Genomic DNA, 18,747 nt, shown 5'->3' on the forward strand with positions numbered 1-18,747 from the left:
GATTTGGCTAGATAGATGCAGCCAGAAGGCTTTGGTCAATGGCTCTGTGTCCAGGTGGAGACCGATGATGAGTGACGTCCCCCAGGGCTTTGGGACCGCTGCTCTTTAACACCTTTATCAATGACTCAGTGAGATCAGATGTAGCCTCAGCAAGTCTGCAGAGGACATGGAGCTGAGCAGCGCAGAAATCTTGAGAACCAGGCCCATGGGAACCTCACAGAGTTCAACAAGTCTAAGTGCAAGGTGCTGCGCCTGGGCTGGGGAGCTGAACTCATTGAGAGCAGCCCTGCAGAGAAGGATTTGGGAGTTCTCACGGATAAAAAGTTGGACATAAGCCAACAGGGTGCACCCACAGCCCACAAGGCCAACTGCATTGCAGGCTGCTTCGAAAGAGGAGTGGCCAGCAGTTCAAGGGGGGGTGACTCTGCCCCTTTGCTCTGCTCTTGCAAGACCCTGCCTGGAGCACTGCATTCACTCTGGCAGATATAATAAGGTGCATATATTTAATAATGTTCATATTGCTTTGGATTTTCCTAGAAATTAAGGTAAACATATTAAAAATTATATTCCCGCCATAAGTAAACAGCAGAGTTTTTTGTAAGCCAAAAGTAAGTTTGGCTTCTTTTCCACAGTATCAAATATTTCACAGTTCTAACTTGCATACAATTCCAATCACTCTACAAAGTTGGTTATTTTTTTCCCCTAAATCACTTGTATTTTACATATTTCTATATATTTAATTGTGATAACAATGGAGATAATTCAAAAGGAAAATAAATAATATTGCCACTCAGTACCTTGTACTTCTGGACATAAACTTGAATTGCTTTCTGTCCTACTACATTTTTTATATTTTCTTCATCCTGCTGAATTACATTTTCCATCAGTGAAATCCAGCTCATAACTTCAGTGATGGCATGGCGAGAAGGAATTTTGTCCATCTGGAGCTGTTGAGATAACGGACTTAGAGCTCATGTTGCGAAGAAAATGGATGAGAATTCCCTGCTTTGCATTAACACAGTAGTTGAAGAGTACTGCTTGCCTGCATTTAATTACTCAAGAATATGTTCTATGACATTTTTAGGTGGACATATATTTTGCATTACAAGACAAAAGACAACTACAGAACATTTTATTTTATTTTACTATCCCAGATTCAGTTAAGATTTGTGACCTTCCTCTCTCCTCATAGATCACAAAGTTATTATTAACTCTGAGAGCATTCTAAGTTATAAACTAAAGCAACAGCTTACACTGATAGCAACTATATATTAAGGCAACTTTTCAACCAGTATAATTCTCTTGGTTCAGTATTATTGCATTAAAACCCCAAAACTACACAACCAAAAGCATCCTGTGCCTACACATACAAGCAAAAATCAATAATGTGTTTAGATCTATTTTGTATTTCACAGACTTGAACCTAACCTATTCAATTTGAACAAAACCACTACCCAAGCCTGGCAGTGCATAAGGATTTAAAACCCTTTTTCCAGAAAGCATACCAAAGTGTTGAAAAACCCCCCACTTGCTCTTTAGTTAAAATTTAACAAATGTAACAAATGTAACTATGGAAATCTGAAACTAACACTGATGGGGTACTAGACAAGCAGGATTTGAAACTAAGTGTCAGCTTTCACACAATAAAACAGGAATAACGTTTTTCTTATCTTTCCTCACATGGACAAACTCAGAAAGGAAGCAACTAGTCAGTGCCATTTGGACAGTCTTGGTTTTCTGGAATATCAAAGGCCGTTGCTGGCTTTCTTACCTGGTGCAACTTCTCTTGTACTGCTGGGATTTGTGTGAGGAGCTCTGTCCACTGGGTTTCGATGTGGGACAATCCTGCACGCAATGCAGCTGTATCTACTTTCTTAAGCCTGAGGAGCTGGTTCCCAGTACTCAGGACAGAAGATTTCTGTGAAGATTTAGTATCCACTTCTTTCGAAAACTCCTGTAAGGAGAAACATTTTTTGTGGAAATAATTAAGTACTTTTTAATTTTACTTAGTGTTTTAGAACTCCCAAAAAGCTAAGAATATCCTCCATTCCCTTTAAAATATGTACTTTCTATTAGTATTCACCAGCTATACTTCAGAGTAAGTTAGAACAAAAATTGTGTTCAGTCATAAAGACATTTTCTGTTCTCAGAATCCTCAAGATTTACAATCCTTGCATACAGCACAAAAGTGCTTAATGTACATACACACCAGCTGAAGAACAGCTTACCTACATACTCATCAATGGTAAGAAGTATAACCAGTTAATTAATCAACTGTTTAATTGTAATTGGAGAGAAATAGGTGTCCCAGGTTCATGAGCAACTTACCAAAAAGGAGTTCAGGTGGTCTCGGACTGTTTCTAGTTCCTGAGGAACAGTCAAAGACTGCTGGCTCCAAAACTCCAGTCGCTCCTTTGCAGACTGCAACCACTGTGTCAATTCATTTGATTCACTCTGATACCTGGCAAGATGTTTAAAGAAGATGAAACAGTCATTGCCACTTCTTACCTCCAACTAAGCAGACTTTCTTCCATGTGTTAGAGGAAGATACTGAATGCCAGATTTGAAATTTTATTTTTATCAAATTTTAGAAAAACCTAATTTAATTTTACAGACATGCTGCTATTTTAGCCATTAGGCTCACAATTTCTAATAGTGCCTGAGTTTTGCCTTTAGAAAAAAGTTTAATGAAGGACAGTAAGTAGGTCCCAAACCTCTTTGGACAAACTGCAACCCCACCCACTGCACATAAACAGACTTTTAATTTCCATTAGAAGGCTCAGTCTTCCTAAATCTTTACAAAAAGGTTATCTCAGAGCAGAAATTGATTTTCTTTTTCAGAAACCATCTTCATATCATTTCACATTACAAGCAACTTATGAGATACCAGAATATGAGTGCCCACACATTAGCCAGGGATTCATAGACAAAGCTTTTATACCAACTAGATAATTAATTCCAAAAGTAGCATATGAACGTTAGTAAGGTACCAAAAGCTCCCTTCCATATATGCAGTGACACAGACAAGAACCCAGAAGTTGCAATGCAGCCACTAAAACATGCAGAGGCACCTCACGTTACCCAGTGAAGCACACAATTTTCATACACCTGTATGCACATGGGGCTTCTGAATTAATCATCTAAGAAAGCATTTTCAGATTTCCTTACACCAACTTTTATCTGCTACATCTTTTATTACCAAAGATAGAGTATGTTCTATGGAACAGAAGAGCAGCAGAACGATGACATACATCTCAAAGCACTTTCTTTTAAATATTGAATCAAATATGTCTGGGTCCAGAATGGCTTTGACTGAAAAGCACAGGTGAAGAATTTTGTGTTTACCATTACATCAGCATTACCTTGTCCAGTGCTTCAGTATTGTCTCCAGCCTGTGAAGTTCCTTGGTGACTTTGCTGGTGTTACTTAACCAGCGCTCTCCTAGTTGGTTCAGCTGACCTTCGAGTTCTGAGCAGCTAACAGAAAAAAGGAGCCTCTTCCCATCATCTAGCACTTGGTATAATTTAGGCTGGTGTTCAGTCAGGCTGGATCTCAGATGCTGTAATGTCAGAGGAGATGGTTAGATAACTGCAGGTCTCTGCTACCACACTCACTCAACATTTAGTTGCATATGCAACAAATTGCAGTAAAAGGAAATGTCACTACAGAACATCAAATTTTTCCTTTGCTCCAGCTCTAGATCTCCCCAAGGACTATCATGTAGGTAATCTGCTCAAAAGTTGAACAAATTGCCACAGACCAAATCATGTCAATGTGTCTACTGGTTCCTCCTTATGATGAACTCCTTCTTCATGTAGATCTTCTAAACTTGAAAAGAATCTTTGTGGGGCAACACCATTTCTGATAGAAATTGATTAAAATACCAGAACTTTACCACCTGCTGAAAACCTACCATCTACTGCAATGAATGTTAAGAAGTTTAATATAATTTTTTATAAATTATTAATGGTGGTTCCCTCTTCAGCCCTTCCAATGCCTATCTTCAGCTCTCTGGATATCTCACTCTTTTACTGATTTACCCTCCTGCTCTTCATGGCTACAAAACAGAAGATCACCCCATCCATCCAAACCCCTGAACACAGAGACCAATTTTTATTGCACAAGAAAGCAAAAAAGATAATGAAAAAAGAAAGGTTGTTAATACTATTACCCAAAATGAGACAGATTAAATTTAAATGGTGACTTGTGGATGGCTAAAGAATTTGTACATGTGGGCAAATATACCTGTTAAATTCCACTATCATTACCCAAATATAGTATGATTTTAAAAACATCTGTACATTGGTATAAGCTTGAGTGTAAAATGTACATGCGTTCCCATTTTTCAGTTCTGATGAAAGTTATCTGAATATAAAAGGTACAAAACGACCAGTCTTATAGTGAGTACATGAACTTTCTACTGCTCTCATTTCCTCTTTCACAAAAATAGAGTTTTTAATAAATTTTTAAAAATTACCTTTATATATTTGTGAGTCTATGTATTTACACGTAACATATAAACAAAAAAAATTCCTAGACAGAGGCTTAAAAAATGATAAGATAATAAAAAGTTTATTATTAAAATTTAAAGCTAAATGTGGCCAATTAATAAAATCTATGACATAACAGAATACAAGAACCTAGATTTGAACAACCTAGTTTATGTTACTGAAAAGAAAAAGAAAAGAAGAAAACTAATTTGGGGTCCGGACAAACACAAACAATGCCTAGCATCAAACAAAACCAAAACAACCCCACAACAGATTGCTTAAATTGTCCTCATACCATATGAATAGCAGAAAGCTGTCTGGTAAAATAACCAAAGAGATAACACCACTAAGTCTATTTTCAAGAAAATTTTGACAGACATTTTTCTGTAAAACAAAAAGGAGAATGAAAAATCCCCAACTAAAATGTCTAGTATAAGGAGACTAAACACTAGACCAAAGAAACAGGATGTGGTAGAAAAACTGTATTTAAACTACTGGTTGCATTTGGGGAGGAAGGCAGTTTGAGGAACCACAGGCTGTTGAGCCTCACCTTGCTCTCTGGAGAGACCATGGAGCACATCCTCCTGGATTCCATTTTCAGTGACAAAAAGGACCAAGAGGCGATCAGGAATACCCAGCTTAAATTCACTACCAGCCTTTTACAACAAAATTACTGTCTCTGTGGATCAGACTGACTTCAGCATGGCCTTTGACACCATCTCACACTGGACCCTTCTCTAGCAGCAGAGAGAGCTCAGGCTGGATAAATGGACTGTTTGGTGGGCTGAAAATGACCTGCTTTACCAGTCTCCATGCCAGTGATCAAAGGCTTGATGCCTGGCTGGCAGGTTGCAATGGGCAGAGCACTCCAGAGATTACTGATATTTTAACCCAAATACCTTCAACATCTTAATGGCATGGATCATGGCAGACAGCATTCCCCCAGTAAATCTGTGGACAACACTAATGTAGGGAGAGTGGTTGGGACAAAAAATGGCAGACTGACTCCAGAGACTCTTTACTAAACTTGAGGCTGGAGACAGGAAAAATCTTGGAAGGCTGAAGAAATGCAACGTCTGCACCTTGGGCTGACCAGCTGCGTATCTCAGTACAGGTCAGGAAGGAAACTGGCTGTGTATTTAACCTGGCAGCATATCAGGCAAGCCACAGCACAGGCCTATGTTAGGACTGTGAAAACCAGATTAAGTTATTTCGTTATCCTCATCTAGGTGGTGCTGATGAGGGCAAATCTACCCTATCTGACTGTGCTCTGACCCGTCTCTCACTGAGCCGAGGAAGAAGGAAGTAGTCAGGTGCAGAACTACTGTTATTTAGGGACCTAGAGCACATGCCCTTCACAAAGAGGCTGTGGGAAGTGCGCTTGCTTTGGATTGACAAACAGGAGGCTAAACGCCAGTCTAACAAAGATCTACAGCTGTTTGCAGTAAAATTAAAAAGATGATAGAGGTAAATTCTCCTCAGTAGTGCCAGACAATATAAAAAGGACAATGGTGACAAGCTGAAAGTTGATGTTACTGACTGGGCATTGCAGAAAACCTTTTATAGTAGGTCTTGATGCAGGACTGCAATGGGCCCCTTGGTCAGCTGTGGGATCTCCCACTTTTGAGGTTCCCAAAGCTGTTGCTGATCCAGCCTGTAATGCTTCAACTGTAATGCTTCAAGTGGGAGGTTGGACTAGATGACTGTCAGAGATCCCTTCAACCCCTCCTTCCTGCAGACAATGTCTAAAAAGCACCAACCTGAAAAAGTGTAATCCGGTCTGTAAGCCTGTCCTCTGTCTCTTCTACCAACCCAACAGTGGGGATGTTTCCTTCAACAGACTCCAGCTGCCTGGTGAGTTCCTGGTAATCTTCATCCAGATGCATCCAGGTCTACAAGCACAAATTATCCATGTACATGATGAAACTGGGTACCTAGAAATTTTATTACTTTTTTTTTTTTATTAAATCTCAAGTCCTACAGCTAGCTATGTGGTTGTGAAAGCACAGAAATAACAGTACAAATTTCCAGTGGACCTATAAAAAGACACCATCCCTGTGCCAAGCTCAACTTTTGGTGAGATCACATGGATAAAACTTCATGCTCTCCTTAACCAGCTAAAGCTAAGCAGCTCTTTAGACTTAGAGGAACACAACTTGTGCCACCCAAAGGTCACAACAGTTAAACAGAAAAGACTGCATGTAGTCTAGCAGTGCTTGCGTGTATGACAAAATGGACTGATGCTCATCAATTCTGCCCAAGCACAGGAAATCAGCATTACAGAACATCCTGGTGGCTGATCAGAATGGAAGTATAGAAAAAGCCACAGAAATTCTCACCTCTAGAATGTATTCCAGCTCCACACCTCGTTTATGAGCCAGCTTTAATACAGCTGAAGCTCGTGTCATTATCTCTGAATGTGACTGAGTTTCCTTCAGGAGGGCAAGGCTACTCATCTTTCTAAAAAGTGTTTCTGTCAGAATCATGTGAGACTCCAACCCTTGAAAATATTCCTGAAAAATTCAGAAGTGGGGGAGAGGGAGAATAGAAAAGAGAAAGTGCAATTATTACTCAATTCATTACCACTAAAAGAACATTTTAAGACATAAGCAGTACAATCAAGTATCTACACAGAATTAGGTAAACTTTTCACTTCACAACATTTCATGAAATCCAACATAATTTAAAGAGGACAATGGTCTATTCAAAGAAAGGAGTCAGTCATTCTTTCCACACAAATTCCATCCTGACCCTCATTCCATAAACAAAACCAGCTTAAATCAGATAAACACCTCCAAAAATTTCTGCCTAATGAAAATATGGAAAATAATTGTCCTATTTGTGGATGCTATTACCAAATGTAAATTTCCGTTGAAAATAAATGCAGCGGTGGATGAAATTGCTATGTAGCATGACAGGACAATACCAGGAACTTGTTATTAGAATAATGAAGAAAATGCAATCTATCTGGGTTCACCTTCAGCAAAGCATTTGAAACTCAGTCTGTCAAATGTCAAAACAGTTTGTCTGTCAAAACAGTTCACTGGCTCCAATTTAAAATACAGTCTGGCCCACTGTTCTGAAAAGCTCCTGAACTTTTAGGAACAGAAGGTTAGCAATTTGCTCTTCATAAGTGTCCTGATTTCAGCTGGGATAGAGTTAATTTTCTTCTTAGTAGTTGGTACAGCAAAGTGTTTTGACTTTCCTATGGTAATAATGTTGACGACACACTGATGTTTTGTTTGCTGCTGAGCAGTGTTTACTCCAAGTCAAAGACTTTTCGGTGTCCCTTGCTCGGCCAGTGAGGAGGTGCATGAGGAGCCTGGAGGGACCATGGTCAGGACAGCTGACCTGAACAGGCCAAAGGGATATTCCATACCATAGAGCATTATGTTCAGTATATAATCTTGTGGAAGCTGTCTGGAAGCTGCTGATTCTTCCTGGGGACAGGTTGGCTATTGGTCAGGAGATAGTGAACAACTGCACTCTACATAATTTTTTTCTTTCTCTTGTGTTTATTTCTTTTTTCCTTTCCATTACAGTTATATTGACTATTTCATTTTTTTCATTATTATTAGTGCTAGTAATATTACTATTAATTTCTCAATCCACAAGGCTTACCTTTTCTTTCTGATTCTCCTTCTTCCCAAGGAAGGAACACATAAGGAGGAAGCAGCTGTATGGTTCTTAGTTTCCCACTAGGGCTAAACCATGACAACAAGCTCACAGTCATGACTAGTCCTGAAATACATCCTTATTTCTTACCTTATGTTTTTCAAGCAGCGACTGAACCTCTTCCTTGGAAGAAACAATCATTTTCTGGTCACCAGCCATCTTTTCTTGGCCTGTTTCTACCAGGTCAGCCAGGTCCTGCAAAGCCCGCTCGTACTGCCTCTTCAGAGCCATGTTCTGATTCAGATCACTCCGCCTGGATCCAATGATCATCAGCAGCTCATCATACTTATCCTGGGGGGCAAAGGGCACCAATGGTGATCCTTATTTCACACCTTTCAGGTCTTCCTAGAAGCAACCTTACTGTCCCTGCACTTTCTGTGAATGCTAGCAGAATAACATTTATTTACAGCTCAAAAAGAGTTTGCAGATATACTGACTTCATTGATAAATTAACTCATCATTTAAAGACAGAAAAAATAAGCAAGACCTGCAATTCTTAAAACTACATGCATTTGAGGAAAAATTAGCAGAATTCCAAAGGCTTATGTAAGTAGCAAAGATTTGGCTTAATGCATCAAAGAACAGTGACTACCGTGCAATGCAGATTAAAATGCTGTTTACATTTTACTTTTTATAACGCAGAGAATTGCATGGATTCCATCATGGATACAGACCACAGACAATCTCAAAGTCAGGTTTGCTTCCTTCTTCCCCAGAATCTTACTGGTAGCAAGTAAGATACATACAACTTACTGTAAAAACCAAAACAAGCCCATACTTTTGATCTAGACAAGACATTCCAACAACCAAAATATCTCTATGATCATCCAGTGCTACAACAAAGTGCCTACCCTTAGAGTGCAGCTGGCTCTCCTAGCCTTAAACAGAATTCTGTGAGAAGCAAAACTGTCAGAAAAAGCCAAAGGAAGGCTTTTCTAAAAACTGAAATGAAGGAGAGGGGAAATATTCCTCTGCACCAGCCAAACTGCTCAAAAAGGACTTTGAACAGGTTTACAGAAGTTGAGGATCAATTGCCCACATGTAATGACATGAGAGATGCTCTAGCAAAAGCAGAACATTTCCAGTTTCAGGTCTCACTTTACTCCCTGTCCTCCTTTACCCCCTTCCTTCTTTGAATGACAGATGTGAGACAGTACTAAACCACAGATCATGAGACTCTGGTGAGAACAGGGATGAACCTTCAGCAAACAAATTTCTGTTTACATGCTTAATGTCATCTGTGTGAAAAGGGAGTGGATGAGAGCTGACAGAAAACATGGTTTTGTAGATTTTTACAATTAATACTGCTAAAATCAGAGATGTTAGAAAATCTGAAGAGGAAAATTGTAAAACTAGGTGAACCAGAGAGAACATAATCTTTCATACATACTGAAATGCCTTAAAATCCCATTTCCTAAACTGCTTGATGAACAATTTAATGAACTATACCTGGATCTTAGACAGCTCTTGTACAGAAGGTTGGTCAATCTGTAGCTTGTCTATACGCTTCTTTAATTCATTGATCCCAGCATCTAGTTCCTTTAAACCTTCTTCTGCCTGCAGAATAACCTGTATATGAAAATTACATTGCTTAGTTTTAAGTTTCAATAAAAGTAGTGTAGCTGGCCTATGATCAGATTTTTTTCTACTTGCAGTACTAATCACAACTTCAATGTGCTGAAATTGTAAAGGAAGCTATGAAGGAAATGTACTAATTAAAAGTGAGGAGAGTACATTTTTTTTCTTAAAGTTAAATAAGCATATAATTATTATTTTAAAACAATCTGGTTTAGTATCATATAAAATACTATGCTTAGTATTTTTTATATCAAACATAGCTATGAATTTCCATGCTTTTAACTACACAGTAGAGGTCTTAAATTTTTTTAATGTAACAATGTAATTTATTTTTTTTTATTAACAGTCATTCCTGTCATCTCTGAGCACCAACCAAACAATCATCACAGCAGAACCCACGTATGAATGCAAAGAGCTCTGTGTAGGTAGTTCCCTTTCAAGACTGGGATGGGGCTAAAATTACTTGTACCTCCCCTTTTGCACGTGGCAAACTACAGCTCAAGAACATAGATTGGTATCTGCAAGTGCCTGAAGGTGATGAGTTTTCCCAGTAAATTTGAATGTTTTATCAGCCAAGGGAGATTTTCTGCAACAAATAATTTCACTTGCTTTTGTTAACACATTGTTTTCCCAGCTGGTAGTTAAATTAAAAATACTGGAAATATATAATTTATTTTTGCCAAAGTTTGGCATCACAAAAGATAGAAAGGGAAGACACAGTGTGACCTCTCTTTCATACAGGAGTTGTAAACTCCTTCAAAATTTGAATGTCAGGTATATAAAGTCCAGTATTTCTGTTTAACTGAATGTTAAGTCTCTTCCACTTAGCCACCTGCTGGCAGCAGACATCACTAACAAGAAATATCTATAAGAAGTACACCTTAGCATATTCCATTCATTTTTTTCACTGGCAAAACAGAAACAAGAAAACAGGATATACTTTTTCATTTAAATAATTAATTATTCTTCAGGCCATTCCTGATAAAGAAATACTAATTACTGCCTTAAATTAAAACAAGTAACATTAAAGACATCACTATAAACCAGTGAGAGGAGGAAAGTACCCTTGGTTCTTAACAAAGTTTAACAGTCAAACAACTTCAAAAAACTCTTGGCTTTTTTTGTTGAAGTTTTCTCTTTTCAAATACTGCCCAGTATAAACATAACTAGGTACTAGGTCAGCTGGGGAGCTGAGAGAGACACTTTTGCTAGGGGTTTTTTTTTTGTGACTTTTTGTTTTATTTACTTTTAAATATGTGTAATACACTCTTGGACATTTTCCTATACTTAATGTGAATACATATGTTCTCCCATTTAAAGGCACTGCTCTCTAGAATCCATTTATAGTTTGGATAAAAACTTTACCTCTTCCCCTCTCCCCAAGTGACAGACACATGGTCATACCTGCATTTGTTCTGTTTCTGGTCTGTCAGCTGCCTCTGCTAATTTCTGTAGCAGTAAGTACTTGTTATCAGCCACCGATGTAAACATGAGCTTCAGATCATTCTACAGGAGACAAAACCAACAAATTACAGACAATTGCAGCACGAAACAACTGAAAAATATTCCATGCTTCAAAAAGTTTAAAGCATTAAAAACTACATGATAGCACTACAGCATAAAAACTATTCAAAAAGCATCGTAATTAGCCAATGCAAAACATTTAATATTGCTCAAAATCCAGCTATGGAGACTAAGAGCTAAAGCAACTCATATTTAAAACATATCCCATGAATGAACTTCTACTTTTGCCTTCCAATTAAATGATTAATTACCAAGGGTCATTACCTTCATGTAAAAAAAAGAAATTCTTGTGCAGATTATTCAGCCACATATGATTGTAAGCAAGCTTGATTTTACTTTTTAAGGCAAGTTGTTTTAATTACAAACTTGAGCTAATTTTACATATAAATAAACAAGACCTCCACACACTACAGGGCTAGCCACAAGCTGAAACTTTGAAACTTTTAGAATATTTTTTTAGAACAGACACATAAATAATAATTAACAATTTTGCTTAAATACAATCAATCATCTTTTCATCTTTTTCTTGCACTCATCTCAACTGAAAATTATCAGCACATTTTTCTGAGACTTTCAGCATTACATGAGAGGTGCATTAATGATTTAGTATTTATTTTTACATTCAGTAATTATTTTAAATACTGAAAATTTCTAAGAATAATGCAATGAATTCTAATCAACCTTGATGCCACCAGCAAAGGGAAGTCTTTCATTGAAAAATGGGAGATTGCAGAGGAAAGATTATGGAGTTTGAAAGGAAATCTAGTAGTAACAATCTATGAAAAGATGACCCTAATCTAAAGACACAAGGAATTTTTTTTTCTTTTTTTTTTTTAATTTATGGGCTTTTTAATTAAAAATAAACCCTACTGAAGGGCTTCATATATTAATGACAATGATAATGGTAACAAATCATAATAAGAGATAAGGTAGAGACCAAGTAAGATCTGAAAGCATTTCTCAACTCTGTTTGAAAAGTTTTCTGAAAGTGCACATTTCTTCCCTTAGCACCATTTTTTCATACTTGCACAACACAGACTCCCTTTTATGTAATGCCAGCAGGGGGAGACAGCAAGGAAAGATTATCACTTTACAGTAACTGCATGAGTTTTAGAAGCCTTCTAGTGGAGAGTATAAATTTTGAGTAATTGTTAGGCTATCAAATTTAGCATAGCTTGAAAAGTTTGATTTTTCCATTAAAAACCTGTGACAACCTTGTTCTTTTGATTTGGTACTAAAAAATCACAGCCTTTCTATCTCCATTTGACATAGACCTCTGTTAATTTCATCACCTCATACCTTGAATGTGATGATTTGCTGGAGTCGTCCTTTCATCTGGTGGCATCTCTGATTTACCACTGACTCCAGTAAGGTCAGTCTTCTCAAGAGACAGTCCAAAGTGTCTTCTATAATAACCCTCTTATCACTGCTGTCAGGAAATATCTGAGCAAACAAATTCTTGTTCTTATCCACTTCTTCTGTTATGTCTTTGATTTCTTTGGCAAGAGACTAATTTTGCAGAAAAACAGAAGCGACAATCAGACATTTGGAAAGCAGGCAAACATTGTCATAACCATAGTCGATTTTGCAATGATGGAGTGAATTTTTTTACATTGCTGGTATACACACACACTAGAAAAAGATGGAATCTACAGTAACCTCTAATAGTAAAAATATTCCATGCTCCAAGGAAAAACAAGTGCTGGAACAAAATAATGTAAAGCACAGAAACATCTGCGTTGGATTGGAAGTCATCTACTTCAACTGTCTTGAAGTAAATATGGACATCTTCAAGTAAAACAGGATGCTCAGAGCCCTCTCAAGCCTGAATTTGAATGCTCCAGGGATGGAACATCCATCCCCTTTGGGCAACCTGCTCCAGCACTTCCACACTCTCATTTTGAAAAATTTCTTCCTTATATCTTGTCCGAATCTATCCTCTTCAGTTGAAAACAGTTGTTCCTTTGTCCTATTGCCTCTCTCCCCCTGCCCCACCAGTCAATTCTTTCCACCTCCCTCACCCCTAATTAAAGTGGATGAACCTGTGCTGTTTCTATATCCCAGAGTTTCCCTCTCTCTTTTTCCCTCAGTTTCAATTTCGATAATGTGGTGTTTGCTAACACTTAGATGTTAAACAGAAGAAAGAGTCAATAGTCTATGCTTTCTGCAACATGATCAACTGCAGAATGGTGCAGTTACATCATGTCAGCAACATGTCACTTATCCAGGATCCTAACACTTTTGTTCTAAGCACTACATAAAATGCACACTTATTGGCAGTTAAAAGGAACTCCTGCTCATGGATTCCTCACCTCTTGCTTGCAGAGGTAGGTTTCTGTTTCTTCTTCTGGCAACAGAGCAGTAGCAACAAAGACTTGCTCTTCCACCCCATCCAGCCACACGGACGTGGCAGTGACACCATCATAGAGCTTCTGTTCCAGATGCAGGGTCTCCTGCACCTGTCCAGCCTGGGCAAAAGGAACGGCAGAAGTCCAGCACAGAAGTACAAGACAGTCTTCCTAACTTTAATTTAATTTAAATTTAATTTAATATTTGGGAAAGGCCTGGATTTCCAGGTCATAGCTGGAGGAGTTTTCACTGTTAATGTGGCTTTGCTGCAGGAGAGGTGTAAAGACAGCTGAAAATTACCTCAGATGAGACATCTTCAAAGGCCTGATTCAATTCAACCAGCACTGGTGACACTAAGGATTTATCTTCATCCTGTGTCTCCTCCTTATATAAAGGCATTCCAGGTATCAATCTGTTTGGTCTGCTATAAAGCTGCCGAGAGAGAAGCACTAATTAGGATGCATCTACCATATATAGGGCTCAAAATTCAGCTGTACAGATTCCCTGCTGACTGAGGCCATCACCTGCTAACACTCATGGTCCTCCCACAAATGCTCCATGTCATGGATATCTTGCATAAATATTACTCAACAGGAAGTTTGCTAGAAATGCAGGACAAATGCTTGTAGCCAGAATTAAAAATTACTAGTTTTTACCAAAAATATTATTAATTACTCTTTAATTAATACAAGATGTTTAGAACTTTGGAAGCTGATTAATGGACTCTTATACAAAGAAGAGTGGATTTGGGTCTATTACAATAAAATGGAAGATGTATGTTAATATAGACTTTGGTTTGTCCCCATTTTAATTGATTAATCCCCATTTCTGTCAGTAGAAATACTGTTCCCAAAATTCCTCACCCACTAAGATCAAGCATTGAATGTAACCAATAAATTCAAACTGAAAATAAGTTTTCCTCTAAGCTCTTGCCAGAGTACTGATCAATTCCAGAGTGATGATTTGCTACAGAATTATCCTGAATTAGATAAGTAGATAAACATTTCTGTCTGAGCTCTTTCTTCCTTTCTAGTTCATTAGCCTGATGGTAGTGCAATTCAAATCACTTTGAACATGAGCAGTGCTGTTGCTAATATGCAAGAGTTTTTAAAGGTGTCACAAAAATAAATTGCTCCATATCTTATGCCTTAACTACAGCACCTTAATGGATCTACATATTGTACCTCCTGTTGTAACAACTACTTACAAAGAGAAAATGGAAAGAGAAATTTTAAAAAGCTACCAGCTGCTCTTTTTCCAAAGCTTTCTGGAGCAGTCTCTGCTTGGTACTGAATTCCTGGTTTAGGCTTTCCCATTTCCTCTTCATCTGTTCTTCAGATGATGGCTTCCCACCTTCTAAGACTAAATCCTCAGAGAGTACATCAGGCTTCTCACTGAATATGAAGAAGCATAAAGGTTTAAGAAATGCAAAAGTTATAACAATATAAAATCATAATTTTCCATTAAGAAATTCTATATTTAAATTAAGTGCTAGTTTTTAAAGCTCTGACTTATTAATTTTGGTTTTGTTTTTCTGAAAATAAGACAAAGGCTGCTTTTAACAGCAAGAAGTTCTTATCTGATGAAAGAAAATGTACTTTCAAAAAGACTGTTTGAAGTTGCAAGTACTCAAAATAAGTACAAAAATCCCAAACCAGACTGAATATTTACTACACTGAAATGTAACCTACAAAGAGGTTTTAGTTCAAAGCATGAATTAAAATAAATATTTTATCTGACTCCTTCCTCACCTCCTTTCTCAAAATGGCAGACATAGTTTAATGAAGGACACGCATATGAGTTTAGCTTTGGTAAACAGTTAATCACAGTCAGAATTTTCTGTTTGGTGGTTTGTTTGTGGGGTTTTTTTGTTGTTGTTGTTGTTTTTTTGATTGTGGTTTTTTTTTATTTCTATAGTACACCATCACTTGACAGAAGTAAGCCTCAAACGGAAGAAGACTGGTTAAGTACTTTCTGGTATTAGAATTAAGGCTTCAAAAGGAAAAATACTTGCTAATTGGAGGAAAAATAAAATTAAGCAATGACCATCTGGGAAGATCTGGTTACAATGGCAGATGCCAATGTTTGAGGTAGATGTGATTCACACACCAGCGCTGGTCCATAAAGTTACAATAACTGATCCACTGCTTGTGTAAAGAGTCATTCTAGTCTTTAATTTTAGTGTGACGCCTGCTAATAAGAATAAAGGGTATTTCTAAACACTGAAGGTGATCTATTACCACAAAACAGTTTGTGTAACTGTATTATCAGACCCCTGAATTATAAACCACGACTCCAGTAGCCTCGGTGCTGTATAAAAATGATAGAACAAAAATTGGACTATGAGCAGAAGAGGGATGTAAGCACAGGGATGACAAAGCACAGCCACAGAAATTTACTTTTTGGAACAACACATGAAAGCACACCTTATGGACAGCCCTTCAGTAGAGCTCTGCTGCGTTAGGATCTCTCCTCCACGGCACGCTACAGATCGGAGCAGATTCTTTTGCTCTTCTAGCTCCTGTTCCAGCTCCTAGCACAGCAAGTTACACAAAACAGAAGAAATCTCAAACAGACTGGTTTTGCCTTGGAAGGATATGTATACCTTGTTTAACTGTCATGCAAAGTTAGCTGAGCTACTTCTGAAATGGCTTGCTTGAGCACCAAAAGTAGTCCAAAATCTCCAGCCAGGGACACAGAAAAATTTGGTACATAAACTGGATTACTGAACTAATTGACTGATACAATGCAGTTTCTGGAACCTACCCTAGTGAGAATATCTTCAAGTCATTCAGCACAATATATAATGTAGTTATGTGTATCTTTGCTTGTATGAAGACAAAGTTATTATTTTGAGTATTATCATCTCTCCTTAGAGCAACTTAAAGGGTTGATTCAATTTTATTCTGCTGATGAACAAATTTTATTCTACTGATTATGTGAACTGACCATGGTCATCCAGGAAGTCTAGCCTGCCTGTTACAGATGTAAGACACGGAACTCAGATGCATCATTACCAAAGCAGTGCGTATGAAACAGTGTAAAAATTAATATTTCAGTGGGAATATTAACAAGAGTATATGCTCAGCTATAGCATTGAGTGCAATCTCAAGTGGGAGTAAAAGAAAGGCAGAACACCAACTTTCTGCTGCTGCAGGGTACTCTGCTGCTGCTGTGAGCGAGTAGTTCTTGCTTGTGCCAGCCATTCTTGAACACTGGGGCTTTGTGAGGAAACGAAGTCCAGATCACTCTCCTCCTTTTCTTGTAGTGATCCCTGCTTTAAGGAAGAGACATTAAGATTCAAAAAAATCTCCTACATTGTTAGAGAGCAGGCAGGTTTAGCTCATCTACACAAAACCTCTCAAGTTGCTGGCCCAAGTATATTCTGAAGTAAGCAATGACTAGATTTCTGACTTTTACTGGTTTTTGGTTACTAGCAAGAAAAGCATCCCTAAAAAGGTAAAAATAAACATGCACTTAGCAGAATCAGAAACCACAAGTCAGAGACCTTGGACTGATGTGTTTCTAAAGACTGTTCTGCTTCTAAAAACCAGCCTTCATCTGCAAAGGAGGGTGCAGCTTTACCTGGCAATGCAGGGATTCAGTGGTTTGTTTCTGCCAGGGTTTTTATCTAACTAAAGCAATTTTTTTATCTAATTGAAAAGAAGAAAATTCGGGTTGTCATTCTGGTCAATAATAATTTATCAGTAAGTACATAACTCTATGTTCGGCAGAAACACACTGGGTAAACAGCAGATGATATGATATGAACAGCAGAGAAAGTAAAGAGAGATCAAACCACAGAATGTTAGGACAGCACAGCAAAGCAACAGTTCCCTCCATTCATATTTCTACCATGTTTTTCCAACATGAGTAATTTGACAGGCTTTCTGTGTAAGCAATGCAAAAAAAGAACAAATGCCTCAGCAGCTCAAAAAAATGCTTTATCAACTTCTTGGCTTCCAAAGTCCATTTTGGCTGAAATTTTATGTAATTTTAGCAGCCAATATATCCAAACGCAGGTATTTTAACATGCTTGCCTTTATGTTAAAGACAGACGTGTAGGTCTGGCTACGTAGATGTACACATCCCTATAGATGTGTAATATTTAATATTACTTGCAGTCATATGATGACTGTAGAGCTTGCAAACCTTTTTGGTTTTTTTGAAAGCTTCAAGATCTAAAGCTGGGGCTTAATACCTCTCCCATTTTGTCTATATATTTCGTTTTTGTAGGATTCCTATTATGCCCATGATTCAGCTTTTATTCTAAATAGATTAAGACTGCCAAATGGTTCAGCAACAGGCTCTCAGGCTCTCCAAACCACAGACGCTCTGCCTTCCAGGTGACATTCCTCAAATCAGACAGGGACCAGCATGGCAGAAGGTGGGTGCAGAGATGGTACTTGCCTCACCTGGTGCTCCTTATGCTAACAACTGAGATGGACCTCTGCCACCAGTGACCCTGGCACCAGCCACTCAAACAGCAGAGTTTTGCCGAGTAGTACAAGGTTAGGTGTAAGATTTTAATTTTGGGGGATGATGAGTGTACTGAAGTTGAAAGGATTGATTAGTCTTAGAGGATATAAACTGTTAAGAGGTGGAAAACAAACACGAAGTACCTGGTGCTGGAAAGAACCATTAGCCTTTGCTTTATGAAGTAACTTTGTTTCACTAAGGTTCCAGTTTGCAGGTATACTCTGATGTAGGAACAAGTTTCTAGACAAGCTGATGTAATTGAGTGTGAACAACATTTTACAGAGTGCCAGATTGGGCAAAGAAAATAGTATGTGAGAAGTAAAAAAGATCTGGAATTATAGCTTTTGTATTTTTTGTATTATAAGTTAGGAAACAGACAATCTTTCTGTAAATTGGGGGGGGGTGGGGGGGTAGGGCAGAATCTGCTAGATTTTATAAACTCTAGGGACCACAGTTATTCAACTTGTAAATTTCTTTAGAGAAAAGTATCTAGTTCTTCTTTGCATTTGAGTGGGCTGGTTGATTTCAGTTATATTTTGGGTCTCTTTCTCTGGGAAGAGGACTGGGAAGATACAGTTTTGGAATTACACTGAGACATATAATTGAATAGTCTCATGGTTCTTGCAATAGCAAAGAGTGTAAAAGGGATTGT

At 37.9% G+C, this 18,747-nt stretch overlaps 1 protein-coding gene across 7 annotated transcripts in view; it reads right to left on the minus strand.

Annotated features, from left to right (window-relative positions):
* SYNE1 (spectrin repeat containing nuclear envelope protein 1) overlaps positions 1 to 18,747 on the minus strand; it is a 278,124-nt gene that overhangs the window by 60,015 nt on the left and 199,362 nt on the right. For 5 of the 7 annotated variants that reach the window (XM_084201518.1, XM_084201519.1, XM_084201516.1 and 2 more), the window contains 15 exons: positions 16,759 to 16,890; positions 16,043 to 16,149; positions 14,860 to 15,010; positions 13,917 to 14,048; positions 13,580 to 13,735; positions 12,567 to 12,776; positions 11,148 to 11,249; positions 9,615 to 9,734; positions 8,256 to 8,456; positions 6,830 to 7,003; positions 6,251 to 6,382; positions 3,363 to 3,559; positions 2,329 to 2,461; positions 1,772 to 1,954; positions 798 to 947 (listed from right to left, as the gene is read on the minus strand). In XM_084201518.1, coding sequence (XP_084057644.1) covers positions 798 to 947; positions 1,772 to 1,954; positions 2,329 to 2,461; positions 3,363 to 3,559; positions 6,251 to 6,382; positions 6,830 to 7,003; positions 8,256 to 8,456; positions 9,615 to 9,734; positions 11,148 to 11,249; positions 12,567 to 12,776; positions 13,580 to 13,735; positions 13,917 to 14,048; positions 14,860 to 15,010; positions 16,043 to 16,149; positions 16,759 to 16,890 — 2,280 coding nt within the window. Of the gene's footprint in view, positions 1 to 797; positions 948 to 1,771; positions 1,955 to 2,328; positions 2,462 to 3,362; positions 3,560 to 6,250; positions 6,383 to 6,829; positions 7,004 to 8,255; positions 8,457 to 9,614; positions 9,735 to 11,147; positions 11,250 to 12,566; positions 12,777 to 13,579; positions 13,736 to 13,916; positions 14,049 to 14,859; positions 15,011 to 16,042; positions 16,150 to 16,758; positions 16,894 to 18,747 lie in introns of all 7 variants that reach the window. The other 2 variants (XM_084201522.1, XM_084201521.1) reach the window with 1 other exon arrangement.

The sequence above is a fragment of the Fringilla coelebs genome, assembly GCF_963513975.1.
Source record: "Fringilla coelebs genome assembly, chromosome: 3".
In the NCBI taxonomy this organism is placed as follows: domain Eukaryota; kingdom Metazoa; phylum Chordata; class Aves; order Passeriformes; family Fringillidae; genus Fringilla; species Fringilla coelebs.